The following is a 19462-nucleotide window of genomic DNA, read 5'->3' as shown; positions in this document are numbered from 1 at the left end:
TGTGTGCCTGACGCAAGGAAATGAGAGAATATTTAATACATTTTTATTAGATTTTACATTGCTTTTTTTCTACGCAAGCATCAACAAAAGTAGTACATTTCCACAGTGCAGCATCTGTTCTCAGAACTTGAATTTGGTTCCTCAGTAATATAAAGGCACCATTGCTGACAAGGGACATTTATAACCTAATATTTTGAGGTATGTGTTACAAAAATATATTAAATAGCATCTCAACTCTATTATAGCCTGAGAAATATATGTAAATTTCTTTTGAGAAAAACATGTCATTTCTTGACTGGTTTTATTATGTGTAACTTAATTTGCACCATTTCCTGCTGGATAAGTTACAATATTTTTCCCCAAGGTGCTAAACTGTTCTTTATAACAGCAGCCACAGAATGCGCAGTATGGATGTATTAGGGATATATTGTGTGAAAAGATATTTGGGACTACCCATTGCTAAAAGGCATATTTGATGTTGCTTGTTATGATGTGTTTATCTATAAAGTGGGGTTACCAACAGAGAAGGGATGACTAAAAACATGCATGGGCAAAAAATATGGAAAGTAATTCTACAGTATAGACAGTCACTGCAGAGCATGCCGGGGACCAACTGATGCTCTGTGAATATAGATCCAAAAATACACTCATGCTATTTCTTAAGCTGGGCATACATTGGGAGAATTGATTATATTTAAGACTGTGTGTATCCTTAAAATATATATATTTTTATGATCGGATGATCTTTTAGAATTTGTAAGTGGTTTAATTCTAATCAGATAAATATGTATGGCCAGTTTTAAACCTGTAAATCTGTTCCCAAATTCTTTGAAAGGGGATTTTCAGTTTTGGGTAATGCTTACCTGCTATTTATTTTCTTCAGTGCTGACAGCTTATTAACTCTGATCTTAAGGTCACAGCTATGTTCAGTGACAGCAGCTTAGCTACATTATCTAAAGACATTTTCTCCTATCTGCTCACAAGTTGCAGCTGCAGATCTGCTTTTTCAGATTGGCTGCTATGTATAAGCATAAGCTCCACACAAATGTACCAGAAAGTGCATGAAGAGCTTATTTCTATTACAGAAAAGGCAGAATGATTATAAACTACAAGCAACTAATCCACCAATGAGAACAATATATACTGCAAATGAACCTCAGTAAGGATGGGTGGACTGGAAATCGCCTTTAAATACAGGAAGAACTAAGCACTATAAGCACAACTATCTTTTAATACAGACTCATTTTTTTTATATTATAATATTCCTGCCCATGCAAGTACACTGTTATCCAGCAATACATCACAGTAAGTCAAATTGCAAAGTCAGCCATCGTAGGGGATTACCAAATTGTGGACTACAAAATACATACTGAGATAATAGATAATAAATGGCTGTAACACTTTGTGTGGAGTCCATGGAGTCAAGAATTGTAACCTCTAGCTCAATATGAAGAAATGCAGAATAAACCAAACGACCATCTTAACACAGTATAGCAGCTGTTTATTACATGTTGACACGTTAATTCCACCATTAACTGGAGAAAGAAGGATCTGCTTACCTTCAATGGCTGAAAGCAGCACACGTGAGTGATCATATGCAATAACATTTGCATATCTATTCTTTGGTTTATTAACTTCCAGATTAGAGTGCTCCCATGTGAACTGTTGCCCTGGGTCAATAGACTGTAAATAAAAAAAGAGAGCATAAAAGAGGTGTATAGTTTTAATACAATACAACATAGAAAAAAAGTCAGAAAAACACTCAGAAACACTTAGATTTACATTTTAAGAAATAGTAGTCACAAAACATTTCATTTGCATGTGGTTCTCCCTTTAGATGCAAACATTTAAAGCTTCTTTTTAGAAACTAAAACGATACATGAGAGTGCATTTACAAACTGATTTGACTTCGATTATTATTTTTTACTCTAGGTCATGATGGGGATTATTTGGGTTTTTGACAAAACCAGTGTAAGTGTCGATATCCTTGTAAACCAGTAGTTATATCTATCCCATTGTTGCGTGCAGTGAGGGCATGTTCACACTGTAAAGTAAAAATGGCTGTAAAATACTGAGCTGTTTTCAAGGGAAAACAGACTCTTATTTTCAGCCGTTTTTTCAAGTATCGAGCGTTTTTTTTACGGCCGTTTTTGGAGCTGTTTTTCTATTGACCAATGAAAAACGGCTCAAGAAGTGACATGCACTTCTTTTTACGGGGTGTTTTTTATGCGCCGTTTTATCAAACGGCCACGTAAAAAATGCCCTATCGAAACTAAACTCTGTTTCCCCATTGAAATCAATGGGCAGATGTTTGTAGGCGTTCAGCTTCTGTTTTTTCAGCCATTTTTTTGGGTGTTTATGGCCCGAAAAATGGCTGAAAATAAGCCGTGAGAACATACCCTAAACATGTATGACTATTAAGTTTCTTGAAAAAAAAAAGATCTGAATAGCTATCCTTTCTTCATATGAAATGTTTATATAAATTGCCGCAGACGTGGGTAATATTCAAAGTAACATAGTTACATAGGTCGAAAAAAACACAGGTCCATCAAGTTGAACCTTTCTGAATCAATTACACCTAATTGCTAGATTAATTATAACCATCAATGCCATTTGTCAGTAAATAATCAACTAGACCCTTTTTAAATGCTGACATGGTATCTGTCATTACTATCTCTTGGGGTAGAGCATTCCATAGTTTAACTACTCTAACTGTAAAGAACCCTTTCCTATATTGATGTCTGAAACATCTTGCTTCCATATGCAATGTATGTCCCCAGGTCCTTTGTAGAGTCCTTGGAAAGAACAGATTATGTGCTAGTTCTTTGTACTGACCACACATGTACATATACATGTTAATAGGATCACCTCTAAGGTGTCTTTTTTACCAAGCTGGACAAGCCTAATATTTCTAGACTTTTATTGTAAGATAACTCTCCCATCCCATTTAAAAATCTGAAGGAGAGAAGTTCCACAGCACTGGACCACCAAAGGAGTGCATGCCTCTACAGGACCTGGTCCACGGGCCTCAATATTGGGCAAACAAGAATGGACAAGGAGGCAGCACTTCCAAAAATATAACAGCCTTTAATCACCCATGCAACGTTTCAGTCCAACAGGACCTTTCTCAAGCATGCTTGAGAAAGGTCCTGTTGGACTGAAACGTCGCATGGGTGATTAAAGGCTGTTATATTTTTGGAAGTGCTGCCTCCTTGTCCATTCTTGTATGCCCATTTAATAATCTCGTCACCCGCCTTCAAATCCTCTCTAGCTCTACTATATCCTTTTTTCAAAACTGAATGCCAACCCTATGTTTTGTCATGAAGCACAGTTTACATTAATTGATAGTTATTTGCTTTTGTAATTGTTATAACTTTTGGTAACTGTAGACTAGAGAATATGCCAGTTGGTTGCCGTAAAGACATCTACTGGTAAGCTAAATGCGTAGATTGACCTTCAGTGAACTTGAACTCATATACTTAGAAACTGCATAAACAGCCATTTAGTAATTTATATTATTGGAATAGCTCCCTGTATAAAAATAGAATTAACATTAGATATTAGAGAAATAAATAGTATAATACGTAAGCAATATAATCTTCTACTTTCCCATCCCAAACATTTATGGCATATTAAAAAGATATGCCATTTGTTATGGCAGGAAGGAGGGGATAAGTGAGCCCTAATCTACCCACCGCCCTGTCCCTGCCTACTTGCAAAGACCCGCCCTAGGCGACGGGGTACAACTGGGCGGCGGTCCCTACGCTGACTAAGTGCAAGGGAATACAAACAGGGAACAAGCAAGGGAAGGGGCAGTAGCCCACGGAACACCGTGAGGAAACCAGAGTGGTCAATGAGCCAGTCAGAATCAGGATGTCACCAAATATACGAACGCAGAGCAAGGAGCAGGAAGCAAGCCGGGGTCAGAGCGAAGCAGGATAAGCGGAAGCTGTAGCAAGGCTGAAGCAAGGCAGAAGCAGGCTGGAGCAAGGCTGTAGCAGGGCCAGGAAACCAGGAAGAATCACAAGCAATGAGGAAGAGAAAACGGCAGGTATAAATGGACAGGGGGCGGAGCTAACTCTGACTGACCAGGCCGCGATAGGCTCTCCCACTCCTGAGCCTGCCACCCTGATTGGTGGGAGCCGGAGTAAGTCTAAGAGGTCCGGCCTCAGGTGTCGATTGATTAATCCTGGGAGTATCCACTGACGTAGTGCCTGGCAGATCCTTTACACCATTAATATATGATCAGTGGGGTCTGACCCTGGGAGATTTGCAGAGGAGATGTGTGTGCAAAGGTAGTCTACATTAAACTCAATGGGATTTGTGGGAACAGTAGAGTACGCTTACATATCCTATCAATAAACCATAAATACCATGAATAATTGCATTATGTTATAAAATCACCCCTCTGCTAATGGATGTTGTTTTGTAATTGCTCACAAAAAAATTGGTAAGTGGTTTCTACAAAATAAAGTCACTTTTAAATGGGTTGTCTCGTGTAGACAACCCTTTTCTATATGCGGTATTGGTCATATGGACGACATAGTGGTGGGTCCCGCACTTGGAACTCCCCTTTATGAGTCACAGTGGAGAGTTGCTCACAAAGAACAACTCCTGCTATGGTGGACCCGAGCCATCCATGTATTACATGGTCAGCCAATTAAAAAATGGCCAGATGCAGACTAAAGTAGCTAGACCCGCAGCGATCAGCTGAGACAACATTTCTAAACCCTTGGTGACATCTATCATATATATATATATCTATATATAGATATACATATAGATATATATATATATACGGCAGAGGTCGGAAGGGAAAGTATTGAGAGGGCTCGTGGCCAAAGCCCACTACATAACTTGTACATGTCGGCTGTATGTTACAGCCGACCATTTACCGCAAAGAGTGGGATCCCACTCATTTAACCCCTTAGATGCCACCGTCAATAGCGACCACGGCATCTAAGCTTTTGGAAAGTATTGCAGTATATCGTGCAAGCAATCCAACGATCACTGGTTCAAGTCTCCTAAGGGAAATAATAAAAAGAGTTAAATACAGTTAAAATATATGTGTATATGTATATATATATATATATATATATATATATATATATATATATATATATATATACACACACACACTAGTCCTTCTCAATGAATTAGAATATCATCAAAAGGTTAATTTATTTCAGTAATTCAATTCAAAAAGTGAAACTCATATATTATATAGATTCATTTCATACAGAGTGATCTATTTCCAGCATTTTTTTCTTTTAATGTTGAAGATTATGGCTAACAGTTAATGGAAACCCAAAATTTAGTGTCTCAAAAAATGTGAATATTAAATAAGCCCAATTTCAAATATGATTTTTTAATACCGAAATGTTGTCCTACTGAAAAGTATGTACAGTATATGCACTCAATACTTGGTCGGGGCTCCTTTTGCATGAATTACTGCATCAATGCGGCATGGCATGGAGCCGATCAATGTGTGGCACTGCTGAGGTGTTATGGAAGCCCAGGTTGCTTTGATAGCGGCCTTCATCTCGTCTGTATTGTTGGGTCTGGTGTCTCTCATCTTCATCTTGACAATACCCCATAGATCCTCTATGGGGTTTAGGTCAGGCGAGTTTGCTGGCCAATCAAGCACAGTGATACTGTGATTATTAAACCAGGTATGGCTACTTTTGGCAGTGTGGGCAGGTGCCAAGTCCTGCTGGAAAATGAAATCAGCATCTGCATAGAGCTTGTCAGCAGAGGGAAGCATGAAGTGCTCGAAAATTTCCTGGTAGACGGCTCCATTGACTCTGGACTTGATATACCACAGTGGACCAACACCAGCAGAAGACATGGCTCCCCAAACCATCACAAACTGTGGAAACTTCACACTGGACCGCAGGCAACTTGGATTGATGCCTCTACACTCTTTCTCCAGACTCTTGATTTCCCAATGAAATGCAAAATTTACTTTCATCTGAAAACAGGACTTTGGACCACTGAGCAACAGACCAGTCCTTTTAAAGGCTTAGGAAACCTTTGCAGGTGTTGTGCTGATTAGCTGATTAGAGTGTCACACTAGGAGTCTACAAACTTCAACTTTTACCCAATATTGTAATTTATGGAGATACAAAATTTGGGGTTTTAATTTAGGGTATGTTCACACGCAGAGTCAAGAGAAAACAGCTCCTGATTTTCAGATGTTTTTTGTGCCGCTCGCGATTTTCGCGGAGTTTTTCACACGTTTTTTTACGGCCGTTTTTGGAGCTTTGGAGTCTATGGAAAATGGCTCCAAAAACGTCCCAAGAAGTGTCCTGCACGTCGGAACAGAATGCCGTTTTCCCTTTGAAATCAATGGGCAGAGGTTTGGAGGCGTTTTGCTTCTGATTTTACGCCCGTTTTTCTGGCGTTTACAGCCCGAAAAATGGCCGAAAATAGGCCGTGTGAACATTCCTTAACTGTTAATCATAAAAATCAACATTAAAAGAAAAAAATTCTGGAAATAGATCACTGTGTGTAATGAATCTATATAATATATGAGTTTCTTTCAATTTTTGATGATATTCTAATTAGGACTAGTATATATATACACATAAAAAAAAAAATATCATAAGTTTTATTAAATTTTTAATACACCCACACGGTGATTACAGTAAAAAAAACAAAAAAAAAAAAAACAACACATAAAAACACCTCAATCGCTGTTTTTGGTCACCTCATCTCCCACAAAAAAAATGGAACCAAAAGTAATCAAAAAGTCTACCAATAAAAATTGCAGCTCGACCCGCAATAAATAAGCCCTCACACACCACTCCATCGATGGAAAAATCAAAAAATGATAACTCACAATATGGCGACATATTGTATTTTTGCCAATTATTTTTTGTCGAAATCACTGTTTTTTTCTCATTCCACCTCCCAAAGAATTATTTTCCAGTTTCCCAGTACATTATATGATACAATAAATGGTACAATAAATGGAACGGTGAAAAACGACAACTTGTCCCGCAAAATGAGAAACCCTCATAATTTGATGTAAATGGATAAATACTAAGCTCTAATGATACTGCCCTTATGGTGCCAACCGCACAGCTATTATTCTGTATTAGACTTTACCCAGAAAGGCAAATATATATATATCAGGGATTTGTTAATATCTGAAGTTAGATACATTTTTGAACCGATACTTTGTGGCTACAATCCAAATGTTCCATCTTGATAAAGGTGACTCACCCAATCAGTAGTTGATGAGTGAGCAATGTAATCACACAATGAATTAAGCTGGTGAGGATGCGCTTCACATAATCAACATTCTCAGCTCACATCACTTCTCCTATTTTTATTTTTTCGTTTTTCAAGGTTGAAATGCAATTTGATCTCTTCTCCCAATAATGATACATGCCATGTCAAGCATACTCCTAGCTACAATCATCTAAAGCCGCTTAGAAGTATGAAAAGTCAAGCAGATGTCTTTGTCAGCCATTCAGCAGTTCATCGGTGTACTAGGGCATTGCCATCAGCATATTATACAGCACTTTCTGTATACTTCCATAAGATTAAAGTCCAGATGGTCAAATCCACTTATTAACTCTAAAGCCTGTGGGCAGAGGCAGGTGGACTCTACTACGATTGCTTTTATTCATGTCAACTATTATGTATCATCATAAGCAATTGTCAAATCCTTAAGACTAAAAATGGGCAGGAAACCGAAGCAAACATACAGATGTATACACAAGCACACAAAAAAACACACACACACACACACACACACACACACACACACACACACACACACACTGATGGAATGATCTCTGAGCTGTGAAAGACTAATAACTCATTTGCACTTAGCCTGCATTAAAAGGTTTAATAAGCACATTAAAGGTTTAATGGACAAATCTTCAGGAGGATTTAGTGCACAAGTCATGCCAACGGCAGATATCACTAAAATGGGAGTGCAGTACATTAATATGATACTTTCAATCTAACATATAAACCTGACAGTTGTACTACATTAAAATGTGCCAAAATGTTGCAACAAGTTTAAGACCTATTTATAAAGTAAAAGCCAAACAGACGTTTGTGCCATTGTGGCATAGTTTTTTTGTATTGTTTTTGAAAAGGTATTATGGGGTTAGTATTTTTAACAAACGTGTGCTCGTGGGTTCCTACTCGGGCATAGGTTTACTACTTCCCCAATCTTATCATACAAAATGATTAATGATATATATATATATATATATATATATATAATGATAAAAATAATAAAGCAGCACAGCGACAGCAGTGGGTGCAGGCCTCCTAGGTTGAGGCTAGGAACCCTTGTTAATGAAGTCCAAAAAAAATGAAGCAGCAGCACTCCAAGGTAATTGGTGAAAAAAAGTGGTGTGTTTATTCACCCCAGGCAGGCAACGTATGGATCCGTCTCTATGGGATCTTTGTCAAGCCACATATATATATAGTGCCAACCTACAAAAATGATTAATGGTATATATAGTGCCAACATATTCTTCAACACTTTGCAAAACAGTATCCTTTATTTGTATGAATCAGATTACCTGATTTAACATTAAATATACACCATAGGAAATAATAAATGGGCCCTTTCTTCTGGTGCTGTTTCACTCCATCACACCCCCATCTTAGGACAGGCATGGCCCTTGTAAGTGCAGCTCTCTCCATTGTTTGCTAACCTCCTGTGAAGAGGTGGAAGAGGAGGAATACATGACTCATTGGGCCCAAATGGACCTCTATGAGGGCCAAGTAGCAGTTACAGAGGACACCTACTTAAACACATAATGGGGCAGATTTAATATTGTAGTCACGCCAGAATTCTGTAGCGCTTTTTTTTAATGCAAATCAATTTAGACAAACCTATTATTACTTTGCAATAAAAATAACAAATGTTTGCGTCTCACTAGACACGTTTCAAATGTGTCTTGAAAGGGTGTTTGGCTTAGCAGCAAGGGGCATGGCTTAAGTGTAAACTAAAATAACTGACGTAAACTAAGCCAACCAAGAGGTGGAGTAAGGAAGAACAGTGTGTAACAAGTCTAGCAAGATGCGCTATTTTATCATACAGCATGCGCCACTTTAATAAATTACAAGCTTTAGAAAATAATTAGTGCTGTCATGCATGCATGAATGGGCTTTAGGGGGAACCCTTCTAGAGATAGGTGCGGGTCCCAGAGGTGGGACCTGCATCTATCTGACATTTATGACATATCTTTTGGATATCAGAAAAAAGGAGATTTTTGAAGCAGCACTAGTCCCGAGTATGGTGCGGTGCACGCTGTCAAGCCAGGCAAACCAACTCCAGCACGATGTATATCCAAAGAAGTAGTAGGACAACAGCACACGTCTTCAAATCATCCAAGTGGTTTTATTGTCAAGACATCCACAAACGACAAGCAACGTTTCGACCCATAGTGAGTGAAGGGTCTTTGTCAAAGACCCTTCACTCACTATGGGTCGAAACGTTGCTTGTCGTTTGTGGATGTCTTGACAATAAAACCACTTGGATGATTTGAAGACGTGTGCTGTTGTCCTACTACTTCTTTGGATATCTTTTGGATATGTCATAAATGTCTCTGATGGGAAAATGAATAGAATAAGGCCTCATGCACATGACCGTAGTGTTTTTCTGGTCCGCAAATTCCAGGACCGTGTTCCGTGAAATGTCATCCGCAGTTCATCCGTATGTAATCCGCAGTTCATCCGTATGTAATCCGCAGTTCATCCGTATGTAATCCGCAAAATGCGGATGAAAAAAAAAAAGCCTAGGTAAAACAGGATGACGACAGAACTCATTCCCGGTCGTCGCCTAGCAACATTTCCGCAAATCCGCAAACTGCGGATGACACACGGAGGTGTATCCGCAATTTCCACGGGCCCATTGACTTCTATTGGCATGTCGGCATCGAATTTGCAGCCCGTAATTAGACATGTCCTGAGTTTCTGCGGCACGGATTTGCGGACATGCGGAGACCCGTGAAAACACGGATAGTGTGTATGGGCCCATAGAAATGAATGGGTCCGCAATTCTCCCGTGGATTTGCGGGGGAATTGCGGACGCAAAAACACGGTCGTGTGCATGGGGCCTAACGCAGCATGCTACGCTATTCTGGTCAAACAAAAAAAAACAAGCAAAAAAAAACCCACTGCAAGTGTAAACAGCAACCCAAAATCTAAAGCATTTACTTTAGGAGGCCTGTATACAGCTGCGTAATATATTGTAAAGTAAACAATTCTGTGCCCAAAGCAGAATGAATATTCTGTTGGTTTGGATATTTATTACTCAAAATTAACATTAAAAAAAATCAACAACTCTTTTTCCATCTTTACTTTACAACTATGTCTAATAAGTGGACTATAGATAAAGGTCATGAAAAAACTGTACGGAAAGCAACTCATGCTCATCAGTAAACAATTTCTCGATTTCTAAATAAATAAGCAACACAAATGTATCATTAACTTGCGCACATTTTTAGAGATTTGATAAAATTTCAAAAGCTTGTAAAAAAAAAACGAAAAAAAAAAAAACCCCCAACTTGTGTACATATGACACATAAATGAAGTGTGAATCTATCTCTAATGAGATTTTAGTCTACAGGGTAGAAGTCAAGTTCCACTGGCAGAGTTACAACTGCCCCGGAGCTGAACCATGATGAAGTATTTGTGTAGTGGCAGTAAATCCAGGGGACAGATTATAGGAAAGATTATAGCTCCTACAGGGCAATGTATTATATTTAATGTCCCGTATTCTTTAAAGAGACTCTGTCACCACATTATAGGTGTCCTATCTCCTATATAAGGAGATTGGCGCTGTAATATAGGTGACAGTAATGCTTTTTATTAAAAAAAACTATCTATTTTCACAACGTTAGGAGCGATTTTGGTTTATGCTAATGAGCTTTCTTAATGCCCAAGTGGGCGTACTATTACTTTCGACCAAGTGGGCGTTGTACAGAGAAGTGCATGACGCTGACCAATCGGCATCATGCACTCCTCTCCATTCATTTACACTGCACTAGCGATATAGATATATCGCTATGTGCAGCCCCATACACAAACCCTAACATTACTAGTGTCCTGATAATGAATACACATGAAATCCAGCCTGGACGTCATGTGTACTCAGAATCCTGACACTTCTGACTCTTTTTTGTGAGATTCCAGCAACGGATACGAAATCTCGCGAGATCACGGAGCTAAACGAGATTTGGTTTCACTTGCCGGAATCTCACAAAAAAAGATTCAGAAGTGTCAAGATTCTGAGTACACATGACGTCCAGGCTGGATGATCATGTGTATTCATTATCAGGACACTGTAGTAATGTTAGTGTGTGTTTATGTGACTGCACATAGTGATATAACTATATCGCTAGTGCAGTGTAAATGAATGGAGAGGAGTGCATGATGCCGATTGGTCAGCATCATACACTCCTCTGTACAACGCCCACTTGGACGAAATTAAAAGTACGCCCACTTGGGCATTAAGAAAGCTCATTAGCATAAACCAAAATCGCTCCTAACGTTGTGAAAAAAGATCGTTTTTTTAAATAAAAAGCATTACTGTCACCTACATTACAGCGCCGATCTCCTTATGTAGGAGATAGGGCACTTATAATGTGGTGACAGAGCCTCTTTAAGGGAATCTGGTCGGTATGTGGCTGCCTCTCAATAACAAGTGTTTGCACCAAAAAATGTCATTGTTTATAGGTTTTGAAACTTTTTTTATTAACATCTCGCGCCATACATCTCGGGTTATGTCTGATTTAAAAAGAAAGAAAGGAAGGTCAAATCTATATCTTGTAATTTTATACATGTAATACCTGTATATGTTTTTTAATTGGTTTACTGTTTTTATAACAGCCACAGCACTGGCCATCATCAAGGATCCATGGCTCTGATAACTAACTGTACACTGTGACTGACAATGATATTTACAAGTCAATAAATAGTAAGCATGTGAAACTACATCAATGACATTATAATGATTATATTCATTATAGTAATTTAATTGACATACACAAAAAATACAATAGGGCAGATTTACTACTGTGTCTCGTTCTAAAAAGTGTCAAAAAATGCACCAAACTTTGGCGAAAATCGGTGCAGTTTAGAATAATTTTGATGTTTGCACCTAGACATTTTTTTAAAAAGTGTTCCAAAAAGGGTGTGTGACTTAAAGGGAACCTGTCACCAGCATTTTACTGATTAAACCAGCAATACCAGGGGGTAGTGGGTGAAATATCATTTAACCTAAAATTGTCTTCTTAGTCGGCTCTGTAGCTTTAGTATTGAGTTTTTGAGTGTTTCCACACCATATGCAAATGAGCATAAAAGAGTCATATCTTTGTTTGAAAAGAGTCAAATCTTTGTTTGAAAAGAGTCATATCTTCATTCCTCAAGTCTTTCCGAGTTTACTCCGCCTCCTTACTTTTGATTGACAGCTCCTCGCCTTCCCCCAGCACACAAAATCCCACACTTGTGCATTGATGTCCTCTTCTGGGGTGAGCGTACAACGGGACACCGAATTATTACGATAAAAGGCGCAACATGTTTACAGACCGTTATTTACAGTCGGAGGAAGAGTTTAGGAGAGGGGATAATGGCAATGAAATTTTTATAGCAGCAGCCAGTGAGGGATAAGTAAAGTTCAATAGGTGACGGGTTCCCTTTAACAGGAGAAAACGTGTGGCTTACCAGAAAGGGGACATGCCCTAAAATGTGGTGGTGTGCGCCAAATATGGGCAAAATAAATGGCACAACGTTCTGGTGCAAAATAAGTCAAATCAAAAGTGGTATAAGGAAGAGGAAAGTGTCTAATAGGTCATGCAAGTGCCAAAATGATCATACAGGATGCACAACTGTTATACATTTAACGTATTATGAGACTGCCTGGTCTAAGTTTACCTTGTCTAACTATTACACAGCATTAGTAAATGTGGGCCAATGTCTCTGTTAAAGAACAATCCATTATTAATGAGAAAGTCTGTCATAAACTTGCTATCCCTTTAATGATGACCACAGATCTCTTAAGCCAACTTGGCTCTGCTAGAAATACTATGTCAATGAATCTGGACAAATTACAGATGTCAGCCTGTACATTCTTGTGCATGTGAACATGTTTGGCAAAAAATACAATGGAGCGGAGCTCAATAGTTGGTGGGCGTGCAACAGTTAAATTCAAAAAAGGCTGCCTGCCGGCAGAAATAAGCCCTGTTTTCCAACCATTATTAAAGAGTAAAAATAAAAAAGTCTTTATTCAATTTGCAACAAGGACAGACTACATGAAAATAAAGGTAGAAGCCCCCCCGACATGTTTCGCTACAATGTAGCGTCCTCAGGGGTATCGGGGCCATGGTCATCGGGGGGGGGGGGGGACTTCTACCTTTATTTTAATAATTGTCCTATTGACACCTTTGAATCTAACTAATAACTAACTGCATGTAGCGCTCTGTGGTTGTGGTACTTAACCCTTTCTAGACAGAGCTCTTACGTCTGGCACTGTGCTAATTGCTGTCAGAAATGGACATTAACTTTTACATTTCATGTAGTCTGTCCTTGTTGCAAATTGAATAAAGACTTTTTTATTTTTACTCTTTAATAATGGTTGGAAAACAGGGCTTATTTCTGCCGGCAGGCAGCCTTATTTGAATTTGAATGTGAACATGTTTGATCATTAGGGTTATTGACTGAGTAAGCCGCATCTGGCTATACAGTTACCTGAATGGACGACCCTGTAATACAACGGTCCCTCTATGATATTAATATTGGTTTATGGGCATATAATTTTTATTATGAGACATTAGCAAACTTTAACCACAGGACACTTGCCAGTACCTAGAACGAAGGAGCTGCAGCCCCTTCCCAATACAGTACAGCATAACTCTTGAACAGGCATGGTGTCATGAAATGCACTACAACCCCATTTAGTTGAATAGGGAAGAGTTATAATCATACACAGACTTGGGTCAGGAGTGGTCATGTAATAGGAATGATCCAAGGGGAACGCTACACTTTACTGAGAGATGTGGTTCCTTTGTTATTGGGGTCAAAAGGGTCCCAGTAGTTGGACTACTAGCAGTCATTTACTGATGGCATATCTTTGATGCGAAGACCCCTTTAAAGAACATGTGAGAGCAGTAATATTGGTCAGTTCATGTAAAAGAATGTCAAAAAGAACAAATGGTCAAATGGATCCTGTAAAAACAGAACCAGAAACCAGTGTGAAAAGAGCCTAAGAAATGTGAACGCTAGAACCCATTCGTTTTTAAAGATGTCAGCAAACGGCTTACCTTACACTCTCTTCCAATATATAGCAACACTTAGCAGTCACAACTGTCATTGGATTATTACCCATGTAATCATTCCCTTGTGGAACGAAACTTGGTTATAACATTAAAATACTATTCCTGGAAATCAAGTTTGCATCCGAAAAAAACAGAAGTGTTTTGTGCTGCTGCTAATACAATAAAAGCTGATAATGTGTAAGAAACCTCCAATTTAATTTTGCTAGTAGCTACATACTTGTGATTATTAAGATAAATGACAGAATGATACTAGTAACTTTATATCACATTAGGGACACTAATGTAATTAGCAAATCAAGGGGAATGTAATGAATGAATTAAGCTTAATGGTAATCGCTGTAATGCATTTTACTCATCACACGGCAATAGAGCAAGTAGAAGGAGAAAGGCATTGAAAATGATAATAAAAGTTAAAGGTTGCACAGGAATAAACATAACATGAACAATTTACTTCATATGTACATAACAACACATAGCAATATTAACTTGTAATTAAGGGTCCTTTTACACCGGACAATTTTTTGCCGTAACAACAAGCGCCGATCAACGAGATAGCTCGTTCATCGGCGCTCGTTTGCTGCTTTCTCAATGAGCTATGTATTGGGACGAGCGCTCTTCCCCATGAATTGCCATCATGTCTGCAGCACATCTCCCTGTTTGCCCAGGGAGATGTGCTGCCAACAATGATAATATTTTCTGCTGCATAAACGATACGACCAGCAGATGATTGAGTGTTTGCTTGTTCATCGGCTGATCGTTGCCCTGTTTACACAGGGCAATGATCAGGAACCAGCGTACATATGAACGCTCGTTTACCCGGTCATTGGCTGGTGTAAAAGGGCCTTTACTTTTACTTGAGTTGGTGACTAAAGATCCTTTGATCTAAAGTATATTAAAAGTTGGATTGTAGGAAAATCATTGGCCTTCCTAGTACTAAAGAGCTATGCTCACTTTGAGACCGCCTTACAAGCCAGAAGTCAGCAATCAAAATGTATTATACTACAGAGATATATTATAATTGATCCTCCAAAATAATATCTAATCTTATACAGCACATCAAAAAATATCAAATACCTCATATTCTTGAGAAAACTTCAAGTTGTCATTAGCTTTCAACCTTTCAATGTGATCTGCAAGCTCCAGAATGGGAATAGGTGGGTGGTTGGCCATGCCTGTGAAGCAAGGAAGAAGACAAATATACCGACTACTGCATAGATACTCATATGATATACAGTTATGAAGATAATTAATGTGCAGGTAGGAAAGATGCTGTATGTGAGAAGCAAGCAGATAAGTTTGGTTACTCAAAGCTGAACATGCTTTGGACGGATGAGCTTTGATGCATGAATAGTCACCAAGCATATTCCCAAAGCCAACTCGCCTAGTGTGAAGGACATTATTGTGCAATGAATCATGATGTTAGCTAAGTAAAGTAAAGTGATCACAGTTAGAGCACAGGTAGAGACATCTACAATTTCAAACCCTTTGTTCTGCACTGTATGAAATGGAAACAGTATAAGTGATGAGCAAGTAGTGAACTAAATAGAAAATGAAAGGCTCCTAAAAGAGAAAGAAATCAAGAATAAAAAAAATAAAAATAAAAAAAGGCATAATGAAGGCAAACTAACTTGGAGAATGGAGGTTACCAGGGTAACCGGCAACACCTGAACCTGAAAAGGAAATGGGGGGTATAAATAAAAAAATGAATTATGCCATGAAATTCAATGAGTAGCCCAAATCATTTGCCCCAGAGCACAATTAAGTAAGGAAGCAAATAGTTTGGGTCACCCATAAAATGACAATCTGATACCAAGTTAAGAATGTTCCATGGAATGGCCAATATGATTTTCTGAAAATAGATTACCTGTATTAATAACTCAAAAAGACATGTATGGGACATAAACATGCAAAACAGTTGAATATGTAGCATGCACAGTAATTCTGCTATAATGGTTGCTTTTGGGAGCAGGGGTAGTATGGCAATTGGGGGCATCAAAAATGTTTTCACTATTAGCAGATTGTAGAGAGAGGGGTTATGGTGCTCTCTATTAGAAAAATATTTCTCTATAAAACACCCTAAGCCCAACCCCTGAAAAATGCCTACAATCAACCCTAGGTGTAAACATCTTTGTCTTACAAAGACACCTGTAAAGAATAAAAAGACAAACACAGAAATGGGGTAACTGTATCAACCTGCCAGCTGCAAACGTTTGTACTATTCATGCCTGCCATAACAAGTATTCTTCCCAAACAAAACAGGCACCATTGACCGTTAATAATTGACACGCCAGATGTTGCCAACAAGCATCGTACTGAATAAGCATTATTTTAGGTGCCATTCAGCAGTATCTGGATGTATTACAGATGTCCATCACATATTATGATCCAATTGGGACATACTGTATACTGGACCACAGCTGGCTAGTAGATCTATATAAGCATACCCCATACTATTACTCAGGATTGGAGAGGAAACACAATGAATTTAGGGAGCTTAAACTGGAATTCTCAATAAATCAGCCTTGATAGTCATAACATTAGCTAAATTAAACCTGTTTTTGTTCCCCAGTGATCTTTTAGAGGTATAATTAATATTAGATACCTTTTAGGTGGTTTTATGGTGGTCTTACTAACAAATTCAATTTGTAATCTGAAAGGAAGCCTTCAACAATTCTTAGTATAAGAGCCGTGAGAGCCTAAATAATTTGTTATTAATTTCCAACCTACTTCTTATATTTACGTGGTCAAATTAGAAAAATAGTCCATCGAGTTCAACCTTTTTTAATACTATAACTTTGGAAATGAATTGGGTGCCATTTCTGAAATGAAATAGAAGGTCATGTTCAGATCCAGATCAAGCACCCCTGTGAATGGGAGTGAGTAGTCAACATAAGACAAGAAGACTTTTCGAAAATGGTGGTTGATCAATGTGAAGGATATAAAAAAAAAAAACGGTACAGCGAAAGTAAGAGACAAAGATGTTTAGACCTTTTTGAGCGAATCGTGGGAGGGAGTAATTATCATATAAGGACTGAGTGGTAGTTTGACTAGAGAAAGAGGACACAGAGCCAACCAGTGAGGCGTGGGGGGCTGAATTACTGTTCAAAGCTGTAAAAAGTAAAAGCCAATTGAACATGGTAAGCCAATTAGTAGCAATAGTATAAAATCAATAAATCTGCACATATACAGTACAAACTAAACGGAGGCACATTCACATTAAAAGGACATTGTAATACCAAATAACATGTAAACAATCAAGGGAAAAAAAAGAACAAACAGAATGGTGGTAACTGAAGAACAAAGGATTTGTTTACTAAGTTCATAAGGAAAAAGAGACATACTGTACAAGTGGTGAAAAAGCTTAGACTGCCACATTTGTATTTGTACCACGTGGCTACATATACGTAGCAAATCTTGTTAAATTACTCTCTACCTTGTGAAGGATGGTCCATTTGCTTATATTCTATGTATTAAATTACGTTATGAATTATCAAGCAGAATGCCGAATTACAAAGATATGTATTCTCCGTTATTTTAATGAACTTTCCTCTACATAGTTGTGCTCGAGTCTCAAATAAATGTGTTATCTCTATGTGTTCATCATGTGGTCTTCATGTATCCATGGCTAGTGGGTTGGCTGAACGCCCAGATATAAAGTGCAACTATTTGTCGTTATCGCAACAAACTCCCTCTTGGGAAAGAAAATTTACCACCACTCTATTTTATGCTTGTTTCCAGGCGTTACCTGATGTCAGCATTTTAATTAAGAATTATATTAATGCACTTGAAATATTCTAATTGTTTGCTAATGACTGAATAACAGTTATTGTCACATTGCCTCTGATTGGTTAACCTCAAGCCTATACCCCTTTTGAATGATATCATTGTAATTGAGTTTGGCAATAAACCTCTAGAGGAGTATTTTGAGCATACAAGCAGCGTCTATGTGTCATTTCTCCTCTTTCGATATATATCGTTATGAAATCTCCTGATTAGGATGCTGGATAAAGTTCCTGCCGTGAGTGTCTGTTGGAACACACGTCTAAATTTCAGTCCAATATAGTTTGAGCCATTGACTTCCACGACAACCTATATATACTCAAATGCATAGGTACTAAATAAACGCTCACAAAGTTTAAGTATGTGAAATACTAATCATGTTGCAAGCAGGGAATAAATAATAACTTTAAATCTTAGTTAAAATGCTGAGTTTCATGGCATGACTAGTCGTGAATGCTATTGTATTGTCAAAACAATATTAAATGGGTTGCCCCAACCAGACAACTTTTTACAATGAAACCAGCCTAAGCTGATGGCTGCAGGTTCGGCTTCTGAGTCCTAAGAAAAGATGTTCCAGATTTTTTCAAGGGGGTACAAGTACTTAATTAAATAGACATGTCAGAAGGTCCCTTTTTAGTCAAGAAAACTTGTGTATGCCGTAGACACAGCGGCGTAAATTTAATTTTGGTTCTACGCCAGAATTTTGGCCTAAGTTGCACCTTCTTTTTAGAGAAAATCATTTTAGACAAATTCGTCAATAAAATTCCTCAAAAAGAACAGATGTTCGCTACTCGCTCAACAAGGGGGTGTGGCTTAGCGGAAAAGGTGGCATGGCTAAAGATGCACCTAATTGCCCCAAGATTTTGGTCTAAAATAATAAAAAATAATTTATCATCCAGCATGAGCTGCCGCAATAAATTTGGCACATTTAGTCTAATTCCTCGCTGTTTTAATTTAATACAGCATTAATAAATCTGCCCCAGTATTTTGGTTTAGTTTGCAAATTCTGTTGTGGGTGTAACTATACAACAATCATATAACTATAATGTTATGAATCAGGAATACAAAAAAGTATTAACAAGTATACTACTTTTCTTTTGGTCCAATCAAGAAAAGAAGCAATGCTATATATGTATTCATATGTACAGTTCTTATGTTTGAGAATATATTATTTTCCAAGAGCTGGAGAGAGAAGGAGAGTGCGCACGCACGCACAGCTCCGACTCTACCGCTGCCTGGATGTGAATTTTTCTTCTCCTCTCCTGTTCCATGGCGGTGGCAACGGTGGCGTCGGAGCTGTGCGTGCACACACTCTCTCCTCTCTCCAGCTCTTGTCAGACAGTGATCACAAGACTGTGTGATCTCTCACTCGA

The 19462-nt window shown here is 38.3% G+C and overlaps 1 protein-coding gene across 50 annotated transcripts in view; it reads right to left on the bottom strand.

Moving 5' to 3' along the window:
* Positions 1-19462, bottom strand: part of PTPRD (protein tyrosine phosphatase receptor type D) — a 1823241-nt gene that overhangs the window by 63350 nt on the left and 1740429 nt on the right. For 29 of the 50 annotated variants that reach the window (XM_075826835.1, XM_075826871.1, XM_075826905.1 and 26 more), the window contains 4 exons: positions 17298-17417; positions 15938-15979; positions 15384-15481; positions 1560-1683 (listed from right to left, as the gene is read on the bottom strand). In XM_075826835.1, coding sequence (XP_075682950.1) covers positions 1560-1683; positions 15384-15481; positions 15938-15979; positions 17298-17417 — 384 coding nt within the window. The remainder of the gene's footprint in view (positions 1-1559; positions 1684-15383; positions 15482-15937; positions 15980-17297; positions 17418-19462) is intronic. The other 21 variants (XM_075827052.1, XM_075827076.1, XM_075827062.1 and 18 more) reach the window with 3 other exon arrangements.

Source organism: Rhinoderma darwinii, chromosome 1 (assembly GCF_050947455.1).
Source record: "Rhinoderma darwinii isolate aRhiDar2 chromosome 1, aRhiDar2.hap1, whole genome shotgun sequence".
Lineage (NCBI taxonomy): Eukaryota > Metazoa > Chordata > Amphibia > Anura > Rhinodermatidae > Rhinoderma > Rhinoderma darwinii.
Note: the sequence above shows the minus strand (reverse complement) of the source record. Positions and strands in the feature narration are given on the sequence as shown.